Source organism: Tinamus guttatus, unplaced genomic scaffold (assembly GCF_059628265.1).
Source record: "Tinamus guttatus ecotype Peru unplaced genomic scaffold, ASM5962826v1 Tinamus_guttatus_pri_ptg000470l, whole genome shotgun sequence".
Taxonomy (NCBI): domain Eukaryota; kingdom Metazoa; phylum Chordata; class Aves; order Tinamiformes; family Tinamidae; genus Tinamus; species Tinamus guttatus.
This window is the reverse complement of record NW_028289004.1, coordinates 1528299-1551407: the sequence shown is the minus strand read 5'-3', so window position 1 is coordinate 1551407 and position 23109 is coordinate 1528299. Positions and strand designations below refer to the sequence as shown.

Genomic DNA, 23109 nt, shown 5'->3' with positions numbered 1-23109 from the left:
ATTTTGACCCATGAAATTTATACCAGACACTGCCTTGAAATGAAATGTCAAACGGCACCAAAGATAAGTTCAGAGGTGTTTCTGAAGCCGTGAAAGCGGATGTCTTCACAGGCAGGTGTGCGTGCGAGCTGATCCCCGGCGGGACGACCTCAGCGAGTGCAGAGCGAGCGAGCAGCGTTGCGGGTGGCTGAAGAAGCAGGCGCTGCCTTGAGGAGCCGCTGGGCCCTTCCTCCTGCAGGCCTGACCCCCACGCGGGCCTATGCAGGGACCTCTGCGGAGATGTGTCCTGCGGCCGCAGGGAAGGGCTCTCGAGGTCTTCCCGTCCGGTCCGTAACTGCAGCTGCCTCGTTTTTCTTGCTTTCCCATGGGCCAGCGTCCCCACAGGGGTTTCTGATACCCTGTCTGCGGTTTGGAGGAGATGCAGGATGCCGTGATGCCCCTCAGCAGCTGCACAGTCCCCCCTGTCCTACTCGAGGACACCCAGCAAGCGGTGGCTGGGTCTAATCAGAGCGGGAGCGTTGAGCCACCGCCAGAATCCCAGCCAGGAGGTGTGCTGAGGTCCTTGCTGGGCAGAGAGCAGAGTCTAGGCTGAGGCTTGCAGTATTTTGGAATAGTATAGTGGAGTTAAAGATCCGTATTCTTACTTCTCTTTCCTTTTCGTACACAAACACCTTTTTCAAGAAACAGCAATTGCCAAACTCAGCTGGGTTTTCGTTTCTGTTCATCCTGCATTAGGATTTTAAACCCACCTGTTCTGGAACCACCCAAGCAGACTGGGAGGTTCCTTATTCCCATCCTTCCTATGTGAAAGTTCTCTTTCTGCGTCTTCACGCACTTGGGATTTCTTCTTTATGAGAAATAATGTGCACAACCTCGGACCTGAAACCAGAAGCAGAAGTGGATTTTGTCTTACATTGGGAGAAATTTCCGCAAAGCTGCCTTTGGTACTCATAGCTTGGGAAGCTGACTTTGCCTCCTCTTTTTTTACCTCATCTGGCAGGCTCCTGATCTCTGATTTCATCTGAGTCCAGGATGAGCAGGTTATGCAGAGAGATGTCTGTAACTATTACTGATGTTGAAGCACCCAGCTTTTAGGACTGCTTTATTTGCGTCATTGACCTAATATCCAAGATAGTCATCTTCACTGTATTTTTTTTGTGTGAACCAGGGTATGAGCTAGTATAGAATACTGAAGTGGCCTAGTTTTGTTTTGTTTTTATTTATTTTTTCAAGCAGAAATGCATCTTTTTAGTCAGGCATTCCAGTATTTTAGTGTAATAACCTCTTCTTCCCCAGCTTCTTTGCAAGAGATAAAAGAGGAATAGATACAAAAGGACTACATCAATACTGAAAAAATGCTGGATTTAACTGCACCGGGGCCCATTTTGTTGTCCCTGAGAGGAGCTCACCTTGCATGGAGAGGTCTTCTGCTGTGCCCTTCCTCAGGAATCTGGTCTCATCCATGTTGTCTGACTAAAACCAGCCTATGGCTGGGGTTACTTGCTGGGGAAAAGGGAGTTAGGGAAAAAAAGAAGTCCTAAAATCCCGTGTTCCTAAAGGGTAAACAGCATAGAAGAGAAGATAGTGCTGAGGCAGAAGGCACATGAACACAGAACATAGTGTTAGTAGAAATGCAAGGCTCTCAAGGTGGGATTTGTTTGTTTTGGTTTTACTTGTTTTTATTTTTTAAGTCTTGCGCTAAAGATCAAGACCAGGAGCCGAAAAGGTGCATTAGTGGCTTAGTGCTGGCATCATTTTGCTACTGCAGAATGCATGCTTAGCTCCTTAGGTAAAGGCTTCCCATAGAGTGCTTTCTAAATATGAGTATATTTATGGTATGATTTTAGTTTAGTAAAGCTGGCTTGACTTTCACTTCATTTCTTTTTCATTATGTAGAGAACTTTCTGCTTTGACTGTAAATTTCCTCCTGGATCTGTAATTTCATGCTGCTGGGGTTAGAGCTCAAATGTCAAGTTATCATAGGCTATGAAAAATAAAGACCCTTCTCATGAGCAGCAAGGGAAACGCTGTTGAAAGGTACACTAAACCAACACTGGAAGGGAGAAGAATAAAAGCTTCAGAAAATTTCAGGATTTTGGTTGCTGCAAGATGCTTCCTCTTCTGTATCAGTTTCAGTTTAGTGAACATCAGCATGTGTTTCTCTTTCCCATGAATAGTAGATGAGGAAGGAAGTGAATGTCTTCCCATCCTACAGACAAATGTTGATTTTATATGTATATTTATATATATATATATTTAGAGCTGGCTTGGTGTACTCCTGTGGGTTTTTATTTTCTTTCAGGAGCAAAACAGTGCTTTATCAAAAGCTTGCACCTCAAAGGCAAAGGCACAGGAGTCATTTATCCTCAGACCTGAGGCCATGGCACTGTTTTTTCTTATAGCAAACGGTTTTCTCTGACACTTTTGAAGTTGTGAATGCAATTTTTTAAATAATAAAAAATGTACTCTTGCTTCAGAGTTTGAGAGTTGAAGATTTAGTTTCATGCTGACAGAAAGAGTGGAAAATATTTCACCAGTGACACACAGGAAGCAACTTCTGACAATGTGGGGTCGTCTGTAGGCAATGTCTTGTGGTCCTTTTCGCAAGAGAGAGCGTTTTTGACACACACATTCCACTTAAACTGTAGATTTTTTTTTTCAATATGCTGTGAATTTGTCACCTAACTGCAAAACAAATTTAAAGAGTAAATACAACAAGCTTGGATGGATTCACTTATTGTATTTTCTAATTTTTAATCCTAAAAAAAAAAAAAAAAAAAAAAACTTGGAATAATGTGTTAGCTGACTTTGGAAAGTGAGGCAGCATATTTTCTAAATGTGCACATTGTTCTTAAGTTACCTGGTGTCTCACTTTTGAACAAGAGCAATGTGCGACTTACCTGCTTCCAGCAACAGGCCCGGACCTCTCGCGCAGGTGATTGCTCGCGTACCTAGCTCAGTTAGGATAGCTGCTGCAATGAGCTGGATTTTAGCCGCTGTGAGACCTGTGCAAAGGCAGTAACTAGGTTTTTATCATATCCTGGGTGGGCAGCTGTGTGTAAAACTTGCACCTGCTCGTGGAATAGTGACTGCGGGATAGTGGTAATGCAGTAATGTTGTGTAGGTAATAGGTCAACTTTGGAATACTGACGAGGAGGGGATATAAAAGGTTAGAAAATATTATGAAATTCAGGTTTAAAATGGATCCCATAGATTAAAGTGTCATTTGAAAAAATCTCATTTTGTATGGCTTCGTTTGGAAACTTTCAATAGCAATTTGCTTTCTCTGGTTCTCCGTGTCGGTGGCTAATGTGCTGGGAACTTAAATAACACGTATGGCAACTCCTGAGCGCGCCGCAGTGCTGTGTGCCGGCAGGAGCCTGCTGGTTGCTCCGCGTGGGGATGCAGATGAGGGCAGCAAGGGCGCCTACACTGGAAGACACCTGCATGCGGCGGGGGAAGGTGCAGGGGCTGCTCCTGCCGCCGCTCGCCGCGTGCCGGCAGCGCTCCACGGGCCGCTGCTCAGCCTGCCCGGGGGCCGCACGGGCTGGCCCCGCCGCCCTGCGAGCCCTCGGGACGCTCCTTGCTGCCCCTCTGCTTTCATGCAACTTCGCCCCACCGCGCGCTCCTCTCTGTCAGCTGCCCCAAGGGCAATCACCTTAAAAGGTAGTCCGTTGCAAAATGTGGTAGTGTTACAACAGCTGTGACAGCACCCTCTGTGCGCTTCTGCCAGTTATGGTAACATTTGTCATGTTTTCCTATTTAACATTTTTTGTCCTGCCTGCTCTGGCTGTTGTTTCTGTGGGCTTCTCAGCAGAGAGGGGGGCAGACCTAGCTGCCTTTGCAAAGGCAGCACTCAACCCAGTTCTCCCTCGTGTGGCAAATGTACAACTAATTGATGGATATATATATATATTTTCTTTCATTCTTGGTGGTCTTTGGTAAGATTTTTTGCAAACCTCTCTTACCGTCTTCACGCATGAATGAGGACTTAACCACTTCTAAAAAGGAAAGAAAGTATTGGTTAAAATAGAATAGAATCCTTTACCCCAAAATATTTTTGTATTGTGCATTTCCACTTACAAAGTTGTCACTGGAGAAGCATTAGCAAAGACAGTGGTGTGTACATAGAAGTTATAAGAAATCACAAGAGCTTGAGATTTAGAATATTCAGTGATATCTTTTATTTATAGTTTCTTTTTTTTTCTTCTCTCTACCTACCTACTAGGAAATAAAGAAGGACATGAAGAAAGAAAATATTGCCAACAAACCACCAGAGAAGCCTATAAATGAAGTTTCCAATGGAAGCCCTTTACTGTTGTCTGAGACAATTATTAGAACCAACAAAAAAGGTATAGTATATAGAAGCTTAAACACACGAAATTCAGACCTTTAGAAGAAAGAAATGTAAACTTTCAGTGTTTCTGGAACTAAAGATGGAATTTATTTAACGGTAAAGGCGTAACAGGAATATTAAAAAAAAAAAAAAAGTCTTGCTTTTTTCTTAGATCAACATAAAGATGCCTGTATTGTGTCTGATATTTACACTTTAATTTGCACAAGTATCTCTTTCTTATTAAAGAGATCTTTGCTAGATACATTTAATTAAGGAGATATGTATATGCAGATTGCTAAAGCTTATCAAAGTAAAGAACTGACAGTTTTGCATATACAGAGCTTTCTGCACGGGATGTCAATACACACTTGTTCCACATTCAGACTGAACCTGGTTACCAGCAGTAAACAACAGCAACAACAAAAAAAGATGGAAAACATAATGCTTTTATAATATTAGTTTCTTTGGAGGTGTGTAGGTGTATTTCAGATTGGACTGTGTAGTCTTCATGGCTGGCTTGACTCCCAAGGCAGAATCCTACATATGGCTTTGAGCTGCTAAAATGGAAGCCTCCAAATCTTCTGTCTTCTTTCCCACCTTCCAATCTCACTCTCAGAAATATTAGACAAAACAAGAACTTCTCCCCATAACAGATAACGAGCCAGATTTGTCTTGAGGGTATGTTTATATGACTGTGTAGGAGATGGGCTTTGTTTTTCCTGGAGAATTTCCTGGATAATCTCTTGCTTGTTCTCATTTTACAGAATATTCTGCTGTCATTAATCTTTACTGTATTGTAATTTCCATTTTGGCGCATCTTCTGTACTGCTAAGGCTATGCATATGGAAATATCCTCTTACATTTTATGGGTAAATATTGCATTTGAGCTGGCAGTTTGACTACAGGTCTTAGACCTGAGGTTTACAATTGCAAGTTGGGAAGATTTAATAATTTCTAAAAAATGTGAGACTTCCTTTATAATGCAGGGGGAGTGATCTCCATCTCTCTTGCTAGGAATTCTCTAAAACAAAAATTGGAAATAAATCCCAGACAACGTTGTCTTTTGAGTCTGCAGTGTCATCCTGAATCTGAAGACGTGTCCAACATTTCTGCTTTGGGTTGTAGATTTCTCAAGCAACAGCAGAATTAAATTACCCAGAATTATTCTTTTTCTACAGAACCATATGAGTAGTTGCGAAATTATCCAGGGAGCTAGTATGTTCCATATTGCTTCAGCTGCTGTTTGGAGAAGGCTAATCGCTGTGGCAGATGCAGAGGTCGGTGCATTCACGAGGGAATTGCACTCCCCAAATAATCCTTACAGCAGAGACTTTCTCCTCATCTTTCTTCCCCATATCTCATAGGCTTTGAAGGATTGAAAAGAAAGAGGGAATTCTTTTTCTCTCTCTGTAGCTTGAGAAGATGAAGGTCCAGGTTTATTGAACAGGCTAGCAAAAGCTGACTTGAAGATTTGTAGCTTTGGAAAGGGGATCATGCTTGGAGGTAGCAGATCTCACACTAGGCTGTTGCTGCATTGGATATGACTGTAGCGACTGCCTGTGTCATGGCTGCACCTGGAGCGTCAGGGCTGGCACAGCGCTGGGCCTGGCTGCTGCTTCACGGCTCCGTCTGCCGCTGCAGCGCGAGCGGCTGTGCCCTGGCCGCCCGCGTCAGAGGGTGCCCAGCGAGCAGCGAGGCCGGGAGGGCCGCGGTGCTGACAACCTTCTCCTCGGGCTCCTGGAGCGCCGCGTGAGCGGCTTCCTTTGGGCGAGGGCAGCGGAGCGTCCGCGGAGAGCCGCGTGGCAAGGGAGAGGGCCCCGCGCCGTGTGGAGCACAGCTGCAGCGTTTTGCCGAACAGTGAGCCCAAAACGTGGCGTGGTTTTTCTTTTTTTTCCTCAAGTGTCCTTGTGCTGGAACTTGTTGTTAAAAGCTATCTAAGGTACTTAGTGACTGGCAAATGTGACCTAACCTGAGGGAGAGGACTATTTTCTTTCATGTTAGGAAATGAGGTTGAGGGGGATGCATCTCAGAGGTCTTCAAGTGCTGTTCAGCAATGAAAACAGCACTCAGTGTTAGCAAAACCATTTTTTTTTAAAGTGATTTATTGGCTTGGGCAGTGTAATTTTACTATTTGTAACTTCAGAGCAGATACAGTGACCTGGGAGTAAGTATTCTGTGCTGGTACCTTGTTTTTTCTGCCTAGATGATATTAAGTACTTTTATACTACTATGGTGCTACATGTTGTAGTGCGCTACTTTCGGGTAGTTGGCATAATATAAGTGACAGCAGCCTGCAGGCATTTAAATTTTGAGTAAAAGAGTCTTAGACTCTTGGGCTTTTGAAAAGTAATATTTGATACCTTCTTTTACCTTGAGGAATATCAGTGAGTGTCCAAGAGCAGTATTCAAGGAAAATATCTAAATATATATATATACACACATATATATATATGTAAGAAACAATCTCAATAGCCAAGGGAGGAATTAATTTCTGAATAAAAAGGGTATTTTGGATCCAGCTTTATATATTGTACCTTCATCCTAATTATTTATGAACAATGTGTTACAATTAATGGGTCTTTTAAAAAAGCAGAGTAGAATTGAAATATGTCTTGTAAAGGTTTGTTTCATTAAATTAGCAGTGGGCACTACTTCTGGGGATTATGGATATAATCCAGGAACAGCCTAGTGCTGCAGTAGTATTTCCCTTATGTACTTACTGTGGGTGACTGTTGATTTCAGTAGTATTAGTTCTGGGTTACCAACCGTCAATCACTTAGTTTTCTGCTGTAGAAACCAGGAAGAACAGAAGACCAGGGTCTTGTCTGCTTTTCGCTGAGAACAGTGAAACAAGAGTGTCTCCAATCCTTTAATGTTGCTTGTTGACCATTACATATACTAGCAACCCTCTCAGGAAACACCTAATAGAAGTGAGTGTTCTGGTCGACATAGCTCAGAAAATCATTATGCTTGGCCTTGGCACGTTTCTGAGAGTGAATATTTTCAGGGTTTTTTTTACAGCTTTGCAAATATGGTCTAGAAGTTAGAGGCACACAGAAGAAATAATGGGCTCAGTTTTCAGTTTTCTAGGTCTGCCACAGAGTTGCTGTGTAACTTTGGTTAAATTATTTGAACTCTGGCCAAATTAGTACCTTTTAGTTCAGGGAACTTAATGCACATTTCTTTTTCAAATGTGCAGATTTTTTTTTTCTTTTTTTTTCTGCAGTGGCATATCCGAATGTGTTTATAACTTCCAAAAAATTGAGGTATTTTTGATTTAGGCTGCCTGCTGCCCAAAGCTGAGTTAAAGCCAGCTCAGAGATGTTGAGATCTGTTGTAGTCACAGGTGTCAATTAACATCTAGGAATTGGAACATCTTAATGTAGTGTCACAGTGAGTTGATGCTGCACCTCTGAGAAGCTCAAGGAAGAATTATTTCCTCCATTATGGAGCTGAAGTCAGTAAAATGTTGCCTTTCTTGTGCCTTCCTTGACACTCCCAGTAAAGCAGCAGCTCCAGGTAAAATTTCACAGGCTCTCCCAGGTAGAGCATCATCAACCCCTGTCTGAGAAGCATGGCCAAAGCACTGTGTAAAGTCCCTGAAACTGTATGAGTGTCACCCATGGTTGTCTTGTAGGGGTTGGGCCAGCACTGGAGAGTAATCACTCTTCTGTTACCTCCTACGTATGTCAAAAAAATCCTTGCCTGGCCAAATACAGGCTCTTTAGTATGTCTTTTTCCTACTCCGGAATTTGTACTTGGCATGTATAACTATTGTTCTTGCTTTTGCGCAAACTCTGCTTTCAAAAACAAACCAAAACAAAAAATCCCTCTGTTCTGAGTAGAATTGGCGTTGTTGAGCCCCATTAGGAGCACATTGAGAAAACCTTATTTTCCCTGAGAGTATTCTAAGATGGTTAAGAAGTCAAATTGTTGTTGCTCTAATAATTTAACGTTGTAACAAAACTGCAGTCTGGTCTTGGAACAGGAAAAGATTTAAAGGTATTGGTTTTTTTTTTTTTAATATTTTTCCAACATGGTGCAGTTCCATCTTTTCCAAGTTAACTTTCAAAATCTAAAATCAGCTGCAAACTTGTGCAACTATCCCAGTTCTGCAATCAATTAAAAATACAGTCTTTATCCAGGTATAAAGACACATAATGGAAACTTGTATGTAGTGAGCTTAATGGTTTAATAGCTATGGCTTATCTTATGACAGCTTTTTTTCTGATTTTTTAAGTATTCTGTATGTTCATTGTGTATCTCTTGTGTATCAGGGAACAGGAGCTCACTTGCTAAACTGCAGAATTGGAGCAACGTGTTGTAAGTTGACTATCAGCAATTGTTACACAAGTGAAAATATTTAAGGAAAAAAAAAAGCCTTGCCAGATGTATTTGTTTTATGTAAACTGTAAATGCAGTCTGCACTGAGGCTATTCAAGCCAGAAAATCTGGAACAGCTCATCACGTTTTACATGCTCTTAATCAGGGCCAAACAATGAAAGCAAGGAAATGCTTTTTGTAGTTCTCTTGAGAATTATTTATTTTGCCATTTACCCTACATTTAAATAATAAAGAGAATTTGTGTTCTTTCCTAAAAGATAGAAGTTTGTAAATATAGATTCACAGTATAATAGGTTTACATTATGGATAAAATAGCAAGAGTCTGTTGAATGCATAACTGAGATTTAAATCTATTTTTGTAAGTTAGAGAAATGGGGAAAGCATTTTTTAAGTAAAATAGATCATCATCTGGTCCAAAAGTTGTATGATTTTAAATTATTTGGATACAAAATGACACTCCATTTATTAAAAAGACAAGCTGATGGAGTTTTGGCTGTTTGAATTTTATATGTTTTTCAGTATTGTGTATAATCTAGGATTCTGGCCACATTTTTCAACACAGAAGCAAACCTCAAGATTTTTTTCATGAATTGGTGCAGGACCAAACTTGGGGCAAACAACTGCCTTTGTCATGTGCCAATCACGTGTGTGATGAAGTATCTGGCCCTCCAGGGTGGTCAGCTTTGTTTTTTCTTTCAAACACAGGAAGCTAGAAGGCATTAATCTGTCCTTTTTTTGGGTTGTCTTCCTGCTGTTTATACATTCAAACCTTCTGCACAGACAAGCTTTAGTGTTCCCTTGCAAATACTGCCAACTTCAGAGAAATCATAATAAGCAAGAAAAAAAATATCCTTTTGGTTTCTAAGTTCAGCTAATTGGTGTATAATCAGTATACAGTTTACACAAATATGCATAAGAACATACTTCTCAGCCTATTAAGGTTAAAATGAGCATACAACATATGACAAACCTCAAATGAGGCATAAGAAATTAATCACACAGGAAACATTATTCTTTGAGTTGAAATATCATCTAACATATGCATAAGTAGCCTCAGATAATACACATTTCCTTTAAAAGTACTGTTTCTTCAAACTAAATCCTCATGTAATCTTTACCCGCAGGTAAGTAACATGGCACAGAAAGGAACTATTTTCAATAGCCACCAACATGCGATGGATCTGTGGCAGTTAGAAGGTGTGTGTGCTCACGTGGTGTGCAGCAGGTTAGGCCAGGCTTTGGGTCTGGGCTGGATACACGAGGGAAGGGCTCCGTTCCATACAAGGCGCGGGATTGGTTTGGGAATGTGCCCTCTGCATTGTCCAGAGCAGTATTCCCTTTGGGGTGTAGAGAGCCTCGCGGGGGCAGGGGTGTTGTTTGTATTTCGTAAAACACAACCTGTAGATGATGCATGGAAAAATGATGGTTCTCTAGCATTTTGGTTTCATGCTTCTTTACAGCTGATATAAGTAATTCTCCATAGTAAAAGTGTGAGGGGGACACGCTCATTGTGTGTGGAATAGAGCTAATTTCAGAGCTGATGAGTTATGATGCTTGTCTGATGTGTGAACAATCCTCCTTGTATCATAGGGCTAGTGCTTTTGGATTCAATAAGTTTATTTTATAGTAGAGGAAAATGGTTGCCCATCTTGTACCATTAAATACGTTTATGAGTTATGTGAGGTTTTTTGTTTGTGTTTGTTTTTGGTAGCTGTAACCGTGCTGTGAAATCTGCTTAAAATGGCTATATTTTATTGAACAGCAGTGTGTTGTTATTGTGCTGTTTTTTCAGATTAGCCTGTTGACCACTGACATGCTCAATTCTTTTGTTTGAATTTCTGCTTTTCAGTTACTCCTTCGCAGTCCTCGGCGGGTGCCGAGCCCCAGCATAAGCTCTGCAGTGCAGCATAGTTAGACCCAAACACTGATCTGGCACCCTTAAGAGCACCATATGGCTCTGTGCAGGAACAGGGCTGTAGAAATCCCTCTTGCTTGGAATTCCCATTACAAGTTAGTGCTTTCCTCTGGGCATTTTTTGGTATGCTTAGGGCTTCTTAGGTGGGATGATCATTACTGCTATTTCTTTAAAAATTTAGCTCTAGAGCTCTGAGAATCCCACAAATGGATCATAGTTGCAAGTGCTGTGAAAACACCAAACAAAAATGCACTTAGTGCACCAAAGTGTTTACTATATACATATAGAGAGATGCAGATAGATATAGATAAATAGGTGAGAAACAAGGTAACTGATGACTTACAGGGGCGGGGGGCGGGGTTCAAGAGAAAATACATTACTTGGCATGACTGCCAAGAGTCTGTTTTCAAGTTTATTGCATATAAAGAACACTTAAAAAAAAAAAAAAAAGTAAAGATTTAAAAACAGATCTGGTTTTGGAAACTGGGACGGTGGCATGGAGAAAATCATGATGGTGTTTGGTTTAAATTTTATCAGTCACTGCTGTGTGCTGCTGCTTTGGGCTGAGAAGAAGCAGAAGAGCTTTTCATGCAGAGTCTGCAGAGGTTTGCAGGACGGAGGCGCAGGAGGGGGATTGTGGACAGGGATAGGGAACAGTTTAGAGGGAAGGAAGTGGCTTTGGAGGCAAGCGAGGCAGCGAGTTAGGTTTGTTGGTTTTTCAGTAGATCCGCAGGGTGTATTTGTGCTAGTGGGAGAGCCCAAGATAAGTGAACTTGTGAGGAAGAGAGGGAGAGGGAGCAGCTGAAGTCATGGGACTGGTGAACCAACAAGCACAGGGCAGCAGCTGCTGAAGGGCGGGATCCCTCTGATAAACGGGAACAGCGCAGGTGTCTACATGCTGTCCGCAGAGCAGTCCTGACTCAGCCGATTTCACCTAATTTATTGCCAGTTAACATTAAGCTATTAATTACTGTTTGGGGCATTGAGAGACAAGGAAGATACAAAGCACTGAACAGGCGTTACTTCGGGCAATGCCTCCTCTCCCCCTCCCTTCCGAGGCGCGAGGTCCGCGCGGTCACGTTCCTCTCCTTTGCGTCTCCCCTGCCCTCGTCTCACTGCCGCACGGCTGGGCGACCTGCGGCCTCGGAGGTTGGATGGGCGGCGTGAGCGTCCTGTGGCCGCAGTCCCACAGGGGTGTCCGTGCCCGGTGCGGGATCCCCACGGCCGCAGTCCCCTCAGGGTCGACCTCCCTGGTTTGCTTGTTGCGTCTCCTCACGTCTTTGTCCCATTCTGTCGAGCAGTGATGCGCCGCGCTCTTCTGGCTGGCGGGTGTTTTGCTGGCGCTGGGCTGGTTTTATCTGCCTCAGGTCTGCCTGGAATGGCTGCCAGTACAGGGCAGTTCACAGCTGCTTTCAAGCAGCAGCCCCATGCTACCCAAGCTGCCCTTTAGGCCCAGCACACTCGGCTGCTCACACCAGTCTCCCAGTGTATGGCCAGCAGAGGGTAACAGGCTCCAATCTTATCCTAAAGAACACACCTAAATCAAGTGAAATGAGTCATGCGCTGAAAGAGATGATCGTTGTCCTTTCACCATAAAGAGAAAGCAGCACGGCTTGCTTGTAAGGAAGTACTGAAGTTGACTGAGTCCCAGCCCTGAATCTGTGTGTGCCCCAAGAGGAGAGCTCTGAGAAAGCACCGCGGGCTGTGGGCTTGAGCAAAATCTGGAAGTTGTTTGGCATTTTTCTGAAAACAACAGAGAAGAGGAGAAAATGAATTCTGGGGAATGAGGTGGGATTGTAGGAGCGAGGTGTAGGAGATGGGGAAGTGTAAGAGTATTTAACTTGGAGCGTGGCATACCAGAAGGAAGATAAATCTACAGTGGAAGAGAGCCTAACAGTAAGACTTCTCAGAGAAGTACTACAGTAAATACATGAGTAGAAGCTGAGAAGGCCATGAGCTGGCTGAGTAAATCGCAGGACAGTAAGAAGTGGGCTTTGCTAGGTACAGGAGCAACAGGGAAGGCCTAATTTCAGTGGCTGTGGAAAAATACTGGAAAAGTGATTGCTGAGCTGTGCGTAAAATACATTTTAGTGTGCACACTGCTAGAGTTGATGCATGATACAATCTTGAGTGAACTTTGAAACAATCAGTAGGGAATTACCTATCCTCGAAAAAATGCCTCCTCCTGCAGTATATCATATGGCTTTACCAGGTTTCTGTAGCTATTGATCATAGGTACTTGCAGTCGAAGATCTGCATTGCTGTTCTGGAAATGCTTTTCATGGTTGATGGCAGAGGAAGTGACAACTTTAATTTAAGATGCCTGAAATTCAATGAGCTGCCAGAGAACAGGTCTTGGCAGCTGTATACTTTTAAGAAATGCTATGGCAAGTACCTTTGTAGCCAGGTAAACTGTTTTGGGCCTTTATATTAAAGAGTAAGAAGTCTCCAGTTCATGAGGGTCCATGGACTTCTCTTACAGGTGTGGTTTTTATTTATTTATTTTTTGCACAAGTTATTTGTGCAAATAGCTGAAAAATACCGCACTGGAAAAAATAGTCAACAGTTTCTTTTTTAGCAAACAGTTATGATTTTTTGATCAGTTAAAGGATTTTTTGCCTTTCTGAAAGCATTGTGAATATTTTACATCTCATGTATGAAATGAAATCAGATAAATATTCTAACAGTTGTATTAGAATTTGATAGTCTTCTTTTATCCCCAAATAAGATAATTGTCCAAAAGGCACTAGTCAAGACTAGTTTCAAATTCAGATGCAAAATTATTTGCTTTTAGCAGTCCTCTTGAAATTTCTTGTAATACTCGCAAAAAGCAGTAAAATCAAAAATATTTTAGAGGAGATTAATATTTTTCCCTGAAGCTATTTTATTTATTTTATACCCAGAAGAGAGTATGGTCATTCTTCTTGCTTAAAATACATATTGTTCCTCATACTGAAAAATGTCATCTCTTCTGCCAGATTGAGAATTTAATAACCTCTCACTAGAACTGGGGCAAAATTCTTCCCCTTGCAGTGTCCAGTGACTGATTTAATATGTTTCAATATGCAGTAAATATGCACTACCTCTTCCACTGAAGTCTATTTGTTGTTGTGTTTTCCTTTTTTAAAAAATATTTTGTACATTAGCAAGTGTATTTAATATAAGCAGCTTAACAGTGTAAGTGGATGTAAATCATGGGTAACTCTTGAATGAGGTCAGGCATGACAGTGAATACTCTGTTTTCTTATTAAAACCATTTCATACACAGTAGACAGTTAAATAGATCAAAACCCAAACTACTGAATGTTTCATGGGTATAGCAATACTATTACTAGCTTCTTCCTTTAACCCCATTCTTTGTTAATGCTGGTCCCAGAACAGCCGTCTTTGGTATGTGAATGAATTGTTTAATTTGAGTTCTTGGTGGACCTCCTAAGGCTTTATTATTATTCAGCACAGTGACCAAATTTGTTTTACTGTAAGCTCTCCTTTTGGAGCACTGATGACTTTAGTTGTATTTTAGTTTACCAAGAGTTCTGCATTTGAGGTTTGCTCGCGCAAAACCCGCTGGACAGGCTTTTCTTACCCTGCCTTCCCTACAGCAGTGACACCCACAAGAAACCTAAAATCTATCAACATGAAAAACCTTGTCTTGGTCAGCTCGGACAAAATCCATATTTTACTCAATGAAGGGATATTTTCCTTGGAAAGGATTAGTCACTTTTTGTAAGCAAAGACCCACAGCCTATTCATTAAGCTAGAGAAGATAAAAATAAGAGTTTTCTTGTAGCGTCAGTGTTGGTAGATATTGACTGAGGACTTCTGGTATATGGAGCCACATAAGGTATACAAACTATAGGTCTCTGTAGTCTGATGTGAGAAGTAGTAGTGACTGCTTGTTGGAGGTCGTAGTAAAAGAGGGATACTCTAGGCTTGGTCTTTGAAATACAGGACTTGACTGACCTGTCCTTTTAACACTATTGCTTCCTTTGAGATGGCTGCTTTTTGCCCTAAGAGTCAAACATGTGAGCATTTATTTATTTATTTATTTAGCAGGTTGTTATAAACTCTGTTGGACTTCTTTGAAGGGAATGGCAGAAGTTGAAACCTCTTGAGGATAGACTAGGAACTCTCTAGGAGTGTATATACATGCATACTTACTAATGCTGTTCTCACTGGAGTAAATTGTCTTAAAACTAAGTTTCCCTATCACAGAAGAGACTACATTTATTTTGTCACAGATTTGCTTAGAGAAGTGTTTCCCTGTTGTCAGCAGCCCCCTCCGTATCTCTGCTCGAGGGCAAGTTACTTGGCAGCTGCCGAGGCCCAGCTGCCTCTGGGTTCTGTCCCTGACCTTCTGCCTCCTGACTCTGGCAGGCTTTGCCTCTCTCCCTTGGTCTTTCACCCGCACGGAAGGATTTTACAAGAACAGCATGGCCACCTTGGTTTGAAAATGGGCAGAGCAGCCTTTCTTTCCCTGCCCTCTCTCCCAGCAATCTGTGATTAAGAAAGGGCAGGAGGCAGCACTGTGGCTCACCAGAAACCGAGACTTGGAACGAATCATTGAGGGTTGCTTTAAGTTTCCCAGTGACTAAGAGCATCTCCACCTCAAATCTGGCAGTTGTGATAGAGAAGAGTCAGACATCCTATTTGTTCTGTGCTAGAGGAGATGGAGGAAGAGCAATGCAGGGACTGCTTCCACTGACTATAAAACACAACCCTATCTGGAATGAAAATTGGGGTCGAGAGAGGATAGCTCAGCTGTGCCAGCCGCTGTCTCCATGTGCCCTGAAGCGCTGCTGTTGTGCTGCAAGCTGGGTCAAGAGCACGTGTCCTTCCTGGAGTTAAACTTGATGAACGCGTAAGCACTAGCGAAATACGCCCATCCGAGCTTACTCTTAGGCCACCAGTGGTGGGGAGAGCTCGGTGCTGTTTTACCTCTGCCTGCTCAGAGCCTCGCTGGGTGCTGCCCGTATCACTTGTGTGGACACGAGGAGCCCGACGTCCTCTCCCTCGCCACAGTACGCTGCTGTGAGGGCTGTGCAGCTGCCAGCATCCTCCTCCCCATGGCCTGCGGGCAGTGAGGAGAGGCACCCGCCCTGTGGGGAGTGACGGCTCTCATCAGCGTGGCGGGGAAGTTTGGAGCTGCTGGCCCCTGTGGCAACCATAAAACCTTGGAATGGTTTCTGGGGGTGGCAGTGGAGAGCAATGCCTCTCAACAGCTCCCTTGGGTCCCCTCAATTGCAGTGTGGTGTGACTTGTAGATATGACTTGAAGACATAAGTAGTTTGTATAAATGAGTGATCTGAGAATGTGCTTTTAACCCAGGAGACCCTCCTCTGTCAAGATGATTTCTGAATGTATTTGAAAGCATACTCTAAAGATACGCCTTGGTGCTTGTCCCTGTGGCTGCATTTTGCAGTTCGTGCCTCCTGTACCTGTGCTCACTGTATTGCAGGAGTTTTGCTGCCCATAATACCTTCAGTGTTTACCTTGTCTTGATCTCTTTGGTGCAGAGAGCTTTTAGACTTCTGCGCATTTAGACCAGAAGGAAACTATGGCCAGTGTTCAATAATTTCCCCTTCCAATGGAATGATGTTTATGAATCTAAGCTGGAAAAAACTTATGAAGACAGTGATGGGGATAAGCCCTGCTCCACAGGCCTGGTGCCCTCTTGGTGGCTTAGGAGCACCTAGTAGAGAGCAAAGAGTACCTGTTAATTGCAAAGAAAGTGTTTGGAAGCATTGGCAAGTATATTTGTCCTTAAGATACATTAGGTGTGCTGTCTTATGAGCTGTATTAGATTCCATGATATGTTTTATTTCCAGCAATAGATATAGGCTTTAAAACCTTCTCCTTATGATATGGCATGCCTGGGATGCACTTGTCATTGCATTCATTATGATTATTTTTCATAAACAGTGTGAAACTCTCCGATTGTCTGGGTAAAAGCCACTGCAGCTTGGAAAGTTAGCTCCACTATAGGTAGGCTTGGAGAACAGGCCAAGGCAGGACACAGTGCTGGTAACGTGCGGCCTGGGTGGTTCTGTGTAGGAAGGCATCACTAGCTATGTAGGCTGTCAGTTTTCAGATTCCCACGTTATGTAGGTGTGGTTACTTAAGTAACAAGATACTGCCAGTGCAAAAGTATATTCCTTGCTTCCATTGGCAGGAAGCATCCTAAATTTTATCATCCAATATTTCATACATGCTTTACCTTATTTCAAACTTTCCTTCCTTACAGACTATAGCACCACTGGCAAGATCGTTATGGCACAGCAAGTTGTGCTGCTCCTAGTGGTGTAGTGTTATGTATTAAACCGTACTGACCATGCTTTTCTGGGCTATCCCCCGCTCTCGAATACTTCGTCACAGTTATATCCACCTGGAGTTTGCAGCAGTCTCTATTCTATGTCTTGCAGCATTTTCTTTGCAGTTGATGGAGACGTGCGTGTGCCTGCTCTTTGCTAGCTGGGTTAGTGTTTACTGCCCTGCCCTCACCCGAAGCTCCTCCCCGCTGGTGGCCCGTTCCCGAGCGCCTTGGCCAAGGGGGCAGCGCTTGGCTGCGGAGGGCGGCGCGAAGGCTCTGGCACGTGGCCGATAGCGGCTCTCTGGCTCTGAGCACGCGACTGCACTGCCAAAGATCATTATTTGGTCGCGAAGCAAAGGCTCCCTATTTCCCAACTTCCATGACTACTTAATTTAGCAACTGGGATATAGGCCCTCGTGGTGAGAGGTGATGCGCTGCTGATACCTGAAGTGCTTCAGAAGGGCTTTTGGATCAAGCAGGAGGGAGCAAGTTCCAGCAGTCCAGGAGCCGCTATCGAGCCATCATGTGTATTTAGGCAGTTTTTAAATGTTGTTTCATGTGTTCTCCTCTTGCCTGTAATCTTCTGTCATGCATTCATCATGCAATCAGTCTGTGGTAAAATAACAGATTAAAATACCCACGTGCAAGCTTCAGTCAATACCAGGAATTTCATCTATTTTATGTAACTTCATACATTGTGTTTGAGATTTTCCCTACTTTACTCATTGTCAGATAAACCTTGTTGTAGACTTTTGAGAGATTTCAGACATATCCTCATCAGTAGTGTGGTATCTAGCTCTGCATAAGATGTAAACTGCCATGTCAGCTTGTGGAAGTCAGACTTGTTAGTTTTTCAAGTCTAGCATTTCTTTACTAGACTATTAAGTCAGCACAGTGTTACCCTAAATTACACAGGCTGTCTTCTGGTATTTCATAACAGCCCAAGATGTGTGCAGGAAATGATTTAACTAAAAGAACACCAGTGACCTAAGAAAATGAAATTATTTATGTTTGCTCAAATGCATGTCTGGGATTGAGCAAGCAGAGTGAGGAACATAAAAGTAATATACATCAAAAGATTAGCCTGAGGCTGGCGTTTTAGGATCCCGTGAAGCTGGTGCCGCACCCCCAGCAGCTGCCTGGCTACGCGGCAAACAGGGTCAGGAAAAGGGGCAGGGGTCACTTCAAAGGAGCAAGAAAACCAGAGGTTGTTTTTCCCAGGGGGTCTGTTGGCTCCCTGCAGCGGCATGAGCCCGTCCTTGCTGTGCTGCAACGGGGGGCAGCGGCGCTGCCTTGCTGCGTCTCGCTGCGAGTGACAGTTGTTCAGAAGGGCTGTGCACGAACGGAGCCCTGTCGGGCTTCCTCAGAGCTATGAGGGGTCATTCAGTTAAAACAACAACTGCGAAGGCAAACCTGCTGCCCTGTTAATCTGAACCGTCTGCTACGCTTCACTTTCCCACTGGGCACGTAGGGTTTGATTAGGGTCCCCCCCAAAAAACTGGAATCGTCACATTGGATGTAGTCCCCTTCTCCTCTGCTTCCCTGCTTTTGCTGTAGCTACAGAAACCCAGGGAGAGGATTTCTTTAGAGATGCTGCTGACTTGAGCCAGATGACTACTTTATTTTCACCACTTTTGACTTTGAGGAAGTGACTTCTGGTTTATGTAGCAAGTGAAATGGAAAAGAGGAGAGGAAGAGAGGAACTTGACAACTATTTTTAGGAAAAGATAGTGTTTATCCCAGCAAAACTAGAAAAAACTGTAGGGATGTTACAAAATTAAATCTAGACTTTTTATTTTAAATAGGGAAGTAGTTTCTTTTCATGTGTACCTGAATTGCTCTGTCAGCTTGAATAGTTGTCTAGTTATCTTTTCATAATTTTGTAAATCAATGTTCTCCAATGCCATTGTATAAAATAAAATAACTGAAGCTTTGAGGCACACGAAGTCACCGCCAGCCACCACACGCGGGCAGGGACAGAAGCGGCTGTGGCGCTAGAGGCAGAGCCGAAGGGGGCTGAGTGTGAAGGTGCCCGGGCGCAGCTGAGAGGAGGGAGAGCTGGGTTAGCTGCTCCATGAGGGACAGACACACAAAAAGCGGCAGGGTTTTTGGTGGGGAATTATGAGAGAGCTCCCCATAACTGGTGGGTCCATGTAGAGAAACTAGTACTGCCCTGAAGAATATTTCTTTCCTGAATTTGTTCAGGAAAGAATATAACTGCTTTGCCTACAATACAAAGGTAGGAGGATTTCACTCCCTTCCTTTTCTTGTCTAGTTCTTAAAACATAGAATGTGGTGTGGTAGCTGGAACTGCTCGTGAAATTGAAATTTAAATGAGTCTGTGGAGCAAAGAAGGCAAACTTGACCAAAAGAGATACCTCATGTGTGCCATCTTCATGAGTTGGTAGTTGTTCAGGAAAAAAACATTCCCCCCCACCCCAACACGTGCTCTAGGAAACCTATTATAAAACTCATTTTGTAATGTCATTTTCTGAATCAAATTTACTTAAAGTGTAACCCTGGTTCTCCTACCATCCCTGTGTTCCGAGGAGATCACTGTTTGCGCAGAGGGCCCCGCGAGGGGAGGAGGAGGAGGCCTCCATCCCGCGCGAGCTGCTCACGCGGTTGACAAGGCAAAGCCGCGGCTCCCAGCGAGTGCCTCGACACCAGAGGGACGGGGAGTATCGCCCTCGCGTTGCTATTACAGGGGACTAGTCACCAGCAAGGGCCTATCTGAACCCTTTCTGCATTGGGTACCAGTGAAATTAGTGTTGCAGCTTATGGAGCAGCTTTTGGAGGCTTCTGAGTGCCCTTTTCTTCAGAAACAGCATAAGTGGTTTGGTAGTCTGCTGACATGCACAAAAAGTTCCCGTGCTTGTAAGTACATGAAGCCATTCCTGTTTCCCTCCTCTTCCCATGCCTTCTTTGTCAAAATACAAAGACAAGCAAAAATGCCAAAGCTTCTCGGTTTCTCTTTAATGTTAAGAATAAAAATTACGAGTAGCTGGTGGCAGTGGTATGGTAATGAAGACTCTCCATTTCCTTTTGTGGTTGATGAAAGTCTTAAGAGAGAGACAGCCAGAGAGGGATGAGGAGGACTAAAGGGGGGTGTCTCGCATGCTTTGTAATTCTAGGAGGTGCTGTCTGGCCACAAGTGGCGTTTATCACAAGTCAGATCTCACTCCTAAGCGAGTTTGGTTCAACCTGGTGAGCGGGAGCATGGGATGTGCTGCCATGAGGTCTGCAAACAAGGAAAGGCAACAAATACAGTAAGTCAAATTTCTGCTGGATGTGCTGATTCCTCAGTTATAATAACACAGTCTGCTGTCTGCATCCTTGCCGCTCAGAGGCTGACTCACAGGAAGGAGAATGCCCCTGTGCAGCTTGGTTGGATGCTAGCAGTCTTGCTACATAGAAAACTGTTAATTGAGAACCAGTGCAAAATCATAGCAGGGGTCGTGTGTTTTTTGGGGGGAGGTTTCCTTTTTTGGGGAAAAATTAAGCATGACCTTAAAGTAGAATCCCAGATTAGCTGCAGCTGAGAGGCACCTCTTCTGGAGCGAGGCTGTTTAACTCCTGTTAGCCCCCTCAGAGCAGGGGCAGCTGACACAGGTTGTTCAGGATGTGCTTTTGAACATCTTCAAGGATGGAGACTCCACAGTCTCTCTTGGCATGCTGGTCCAGTGTTTGGTTACCCCCATAGGAGTTTTTTTTTTCTCTCTCTTTTTAATAAAAATATAAAATAAAATGTTTTGATTAACAACTAGAGGCCCTAGTCAAATGGGCTCCTCACTTTCCTGCTTTTCTGTGTTTCAGTTCCCTATAGCTCTGCACTGGACAGCCCTAGAGCAACTGGATTTCAGTTGCCTGTCTCGAAAACTTCCTTTGTGTGATGTTACTCTTGGGGAATTATGTCTGCATGTGCTCCTTTATTCCTCACTTCCTTTTTACAGTAGTCCTTTAAAACAAAGGATATATATGTAGACTACAGTTTAAAATAATGAGAAATCTAAATATGTACAAGGGAATAAATACAGAGCCACCAAATGGAGCAGGTGGTGGTGTTAGCAGAGCACAATTAGTTAATGTGTGTGCAAAATGGGAAGATGTCAGTGCTGCGCTTTATAAATACATGGTTCCTGTAGCACTTGAAATCAGCAGAGCAGCAGTCGGGGGGGAGAGGCTGGATGGGAAATGATTCATTTGTTCGCTTTGTTCTCGAGGTTCTTTTCTTTGCCAGCACGAGATAACAGATGTCTTAAAGATTCTGAATTTGCAGGAAAAATGTAATGCAAAGAGCCGAGACAGTATCCTGATAGATTAGATATTTTATTTCTTGTATTCTGTGGCTAATTGGATCTCAAAATCTAGAAAAGTGCTTACATCAATGGATGACGCCTCCCGTCTGAGCAAACTTCCAAGTCCCTTGCTTTGCTTTAATGAGGAAAACCAGGCCTATGTTTGCACTGTAATCTGGTTTTGTTCGCTGGGGCTCAGCCTTTGATTATGGGCAAGTCAGCTGTGCGTGGCAAAACGTGTGTGACGGCTCATTTTCTGTTGTGCTAGGCCTCAAATGTAGTTCTTTTTTTGGCAGAACTTTTTGATCACTGGTGTGAGTGAAGATTCACTCATCTTTTCTAAGTGTACGAAACCCTTCGGAGCTGACTGAAGGCCGCGCGCGTGGCCGGCCGCAGTTCGGGGAGCTGAGCTCCGTTTCCCTGCAGCCCGGGAGGTCCCTGCCCTCGTATGCGAAGCTCTCCGGGGACGCTTACCCCGGCCACCCAGCGTGTCTGTCCTGAAGGTGCCAAAACGTAGCTGAAACAGAGGCTCGTCACAGTAAGACTCCCGCAGCCCCAAACAAGCCTGACAGCAAAGTCTGCGTAGGCTGCTGCAGTAGAACACACTGCATTTAAAATGTTGGAAGTGGAATAATATACAAAGTAATTATTCCGATTCACAAAGGGAAGGAAAAGGCCTCGTGGTGCATGTGGTGAATATTTCATCGTTCAGGTGGATCTCTGTGGTAACTGAAGTGAAAAGCGAGGGACTGACAGTTCTGCAGGCCGCAAATGCTACGTCCTGTGGAAGGGTGACGTGCGCGCAGCGGCCCTGGATTTGTCTGTTGCCATCGAGTGCTGTGTTCTGCCCTGGCAGCCTGTTTGCTTCTGCCTTGCTCTGTTTGCCCATGCGGATTCGGCCTCATTCACTCAGCCGCCCTGGTTTCAGAGGGCTCCTACAGGCAGCGGTGCCCTCTGCACGTCCATTTGGAAGAGCATTCGTTATCCCCACGGTACCGCCTGCCCAGCGTCACCAGGTCATCGTCGCTGGCATCCCAGGTGCGGGTTAAGCCTGATCCCTTGCAAGAGGAAAGGAAGAGCTCTGTGTTTGCTTTTGCCTGTTGCTGCGGAGTCACCATCCCACCTCATCCCACTCTTCCCCGTGTATAAATGCTCCCTGATTCTTTGTCTCTACAAAGGAGGTTTAATTTGGAGTTTCAGTGCAGGCTTCAGCTCTCTTGGTGGGTTTTCAGATTTTGAGTAACTATGAAGAGTGTAAAACAAAATAAAAACAAAACACAAGAAGAGAGATGATCTAAGAGCTGACAAGGAAATGTAATTTAATCAAAAAAGACTGATGTAAATCCTAAGTTATTTACGAGGATATTTCTGTAAATAAGATAATATGGATTGCCTCAGAAGCAAATAAATTATTGGATATTTTGCATGCATCAGCATCTGTCTCCAAAGGCAAATATAGTGAGTTATGCAAAGCTTTACATATATTTATATTAATCTTTCCTTGCTGCAGGCAGATATGAAATATCTATTGTGTGGTGCTGATTTCAAATTCCATGTCAGATATGGAGTCCTAGATTTGCCTTTTTTATTTTTTCATCTTGGATATTGACAGAGGTTTCTTCTAAGCTTAAATGAAACTTCCTATAGGACTGACTTTCCTCACTCCCTGGTTTTCAATAACGCAAGCAGCACACACTTTATGATTCAGACAGGGTTCTTTTTCGTGAAGGGTGCTTTTTGTGAAGATGTTCAGACTGATACGAGCAGGTGATATAATAGTAATAGGTGACAGTAGCAGCACATGGTGTGGCTTGCAGTGATTCTGGAAGCAAACATGCTGCTGCTGCCTGTGACACAGAAAACGCGTATAGCCCAGGGGACACAAATGGGTGTCCGCCTGGCCCTG

The 23109-nt window shown here is 43.6% G+C and overlaps 1 protein-coding gene across 3 annotated transcripts in view; it reads left to right on the top strand.

Annotated features, from left to right (window-relative positions):
* The window catches only part of SH3KBP1 (SH3 domain containing kinase binding protein 1), a 205695-nt gene that overhangs the window by 64887 nt on the left and 117699 nt on the right, over window positions 1-23109 (top strand). For all 3 annotated transcript variants that reach the window (XM_088532735.1, XM_088532737.1, XM_088532736.1), the window contains exon 3: window positions 4229-4352. In XM_088532735.1, the coding sequence (XP_088388861.1) occupies window positions 4229-4352 (124 nt within the window). The remainder of the gene's footprint in view (window positions 1-4228; window positions 4353-23109) is intronic.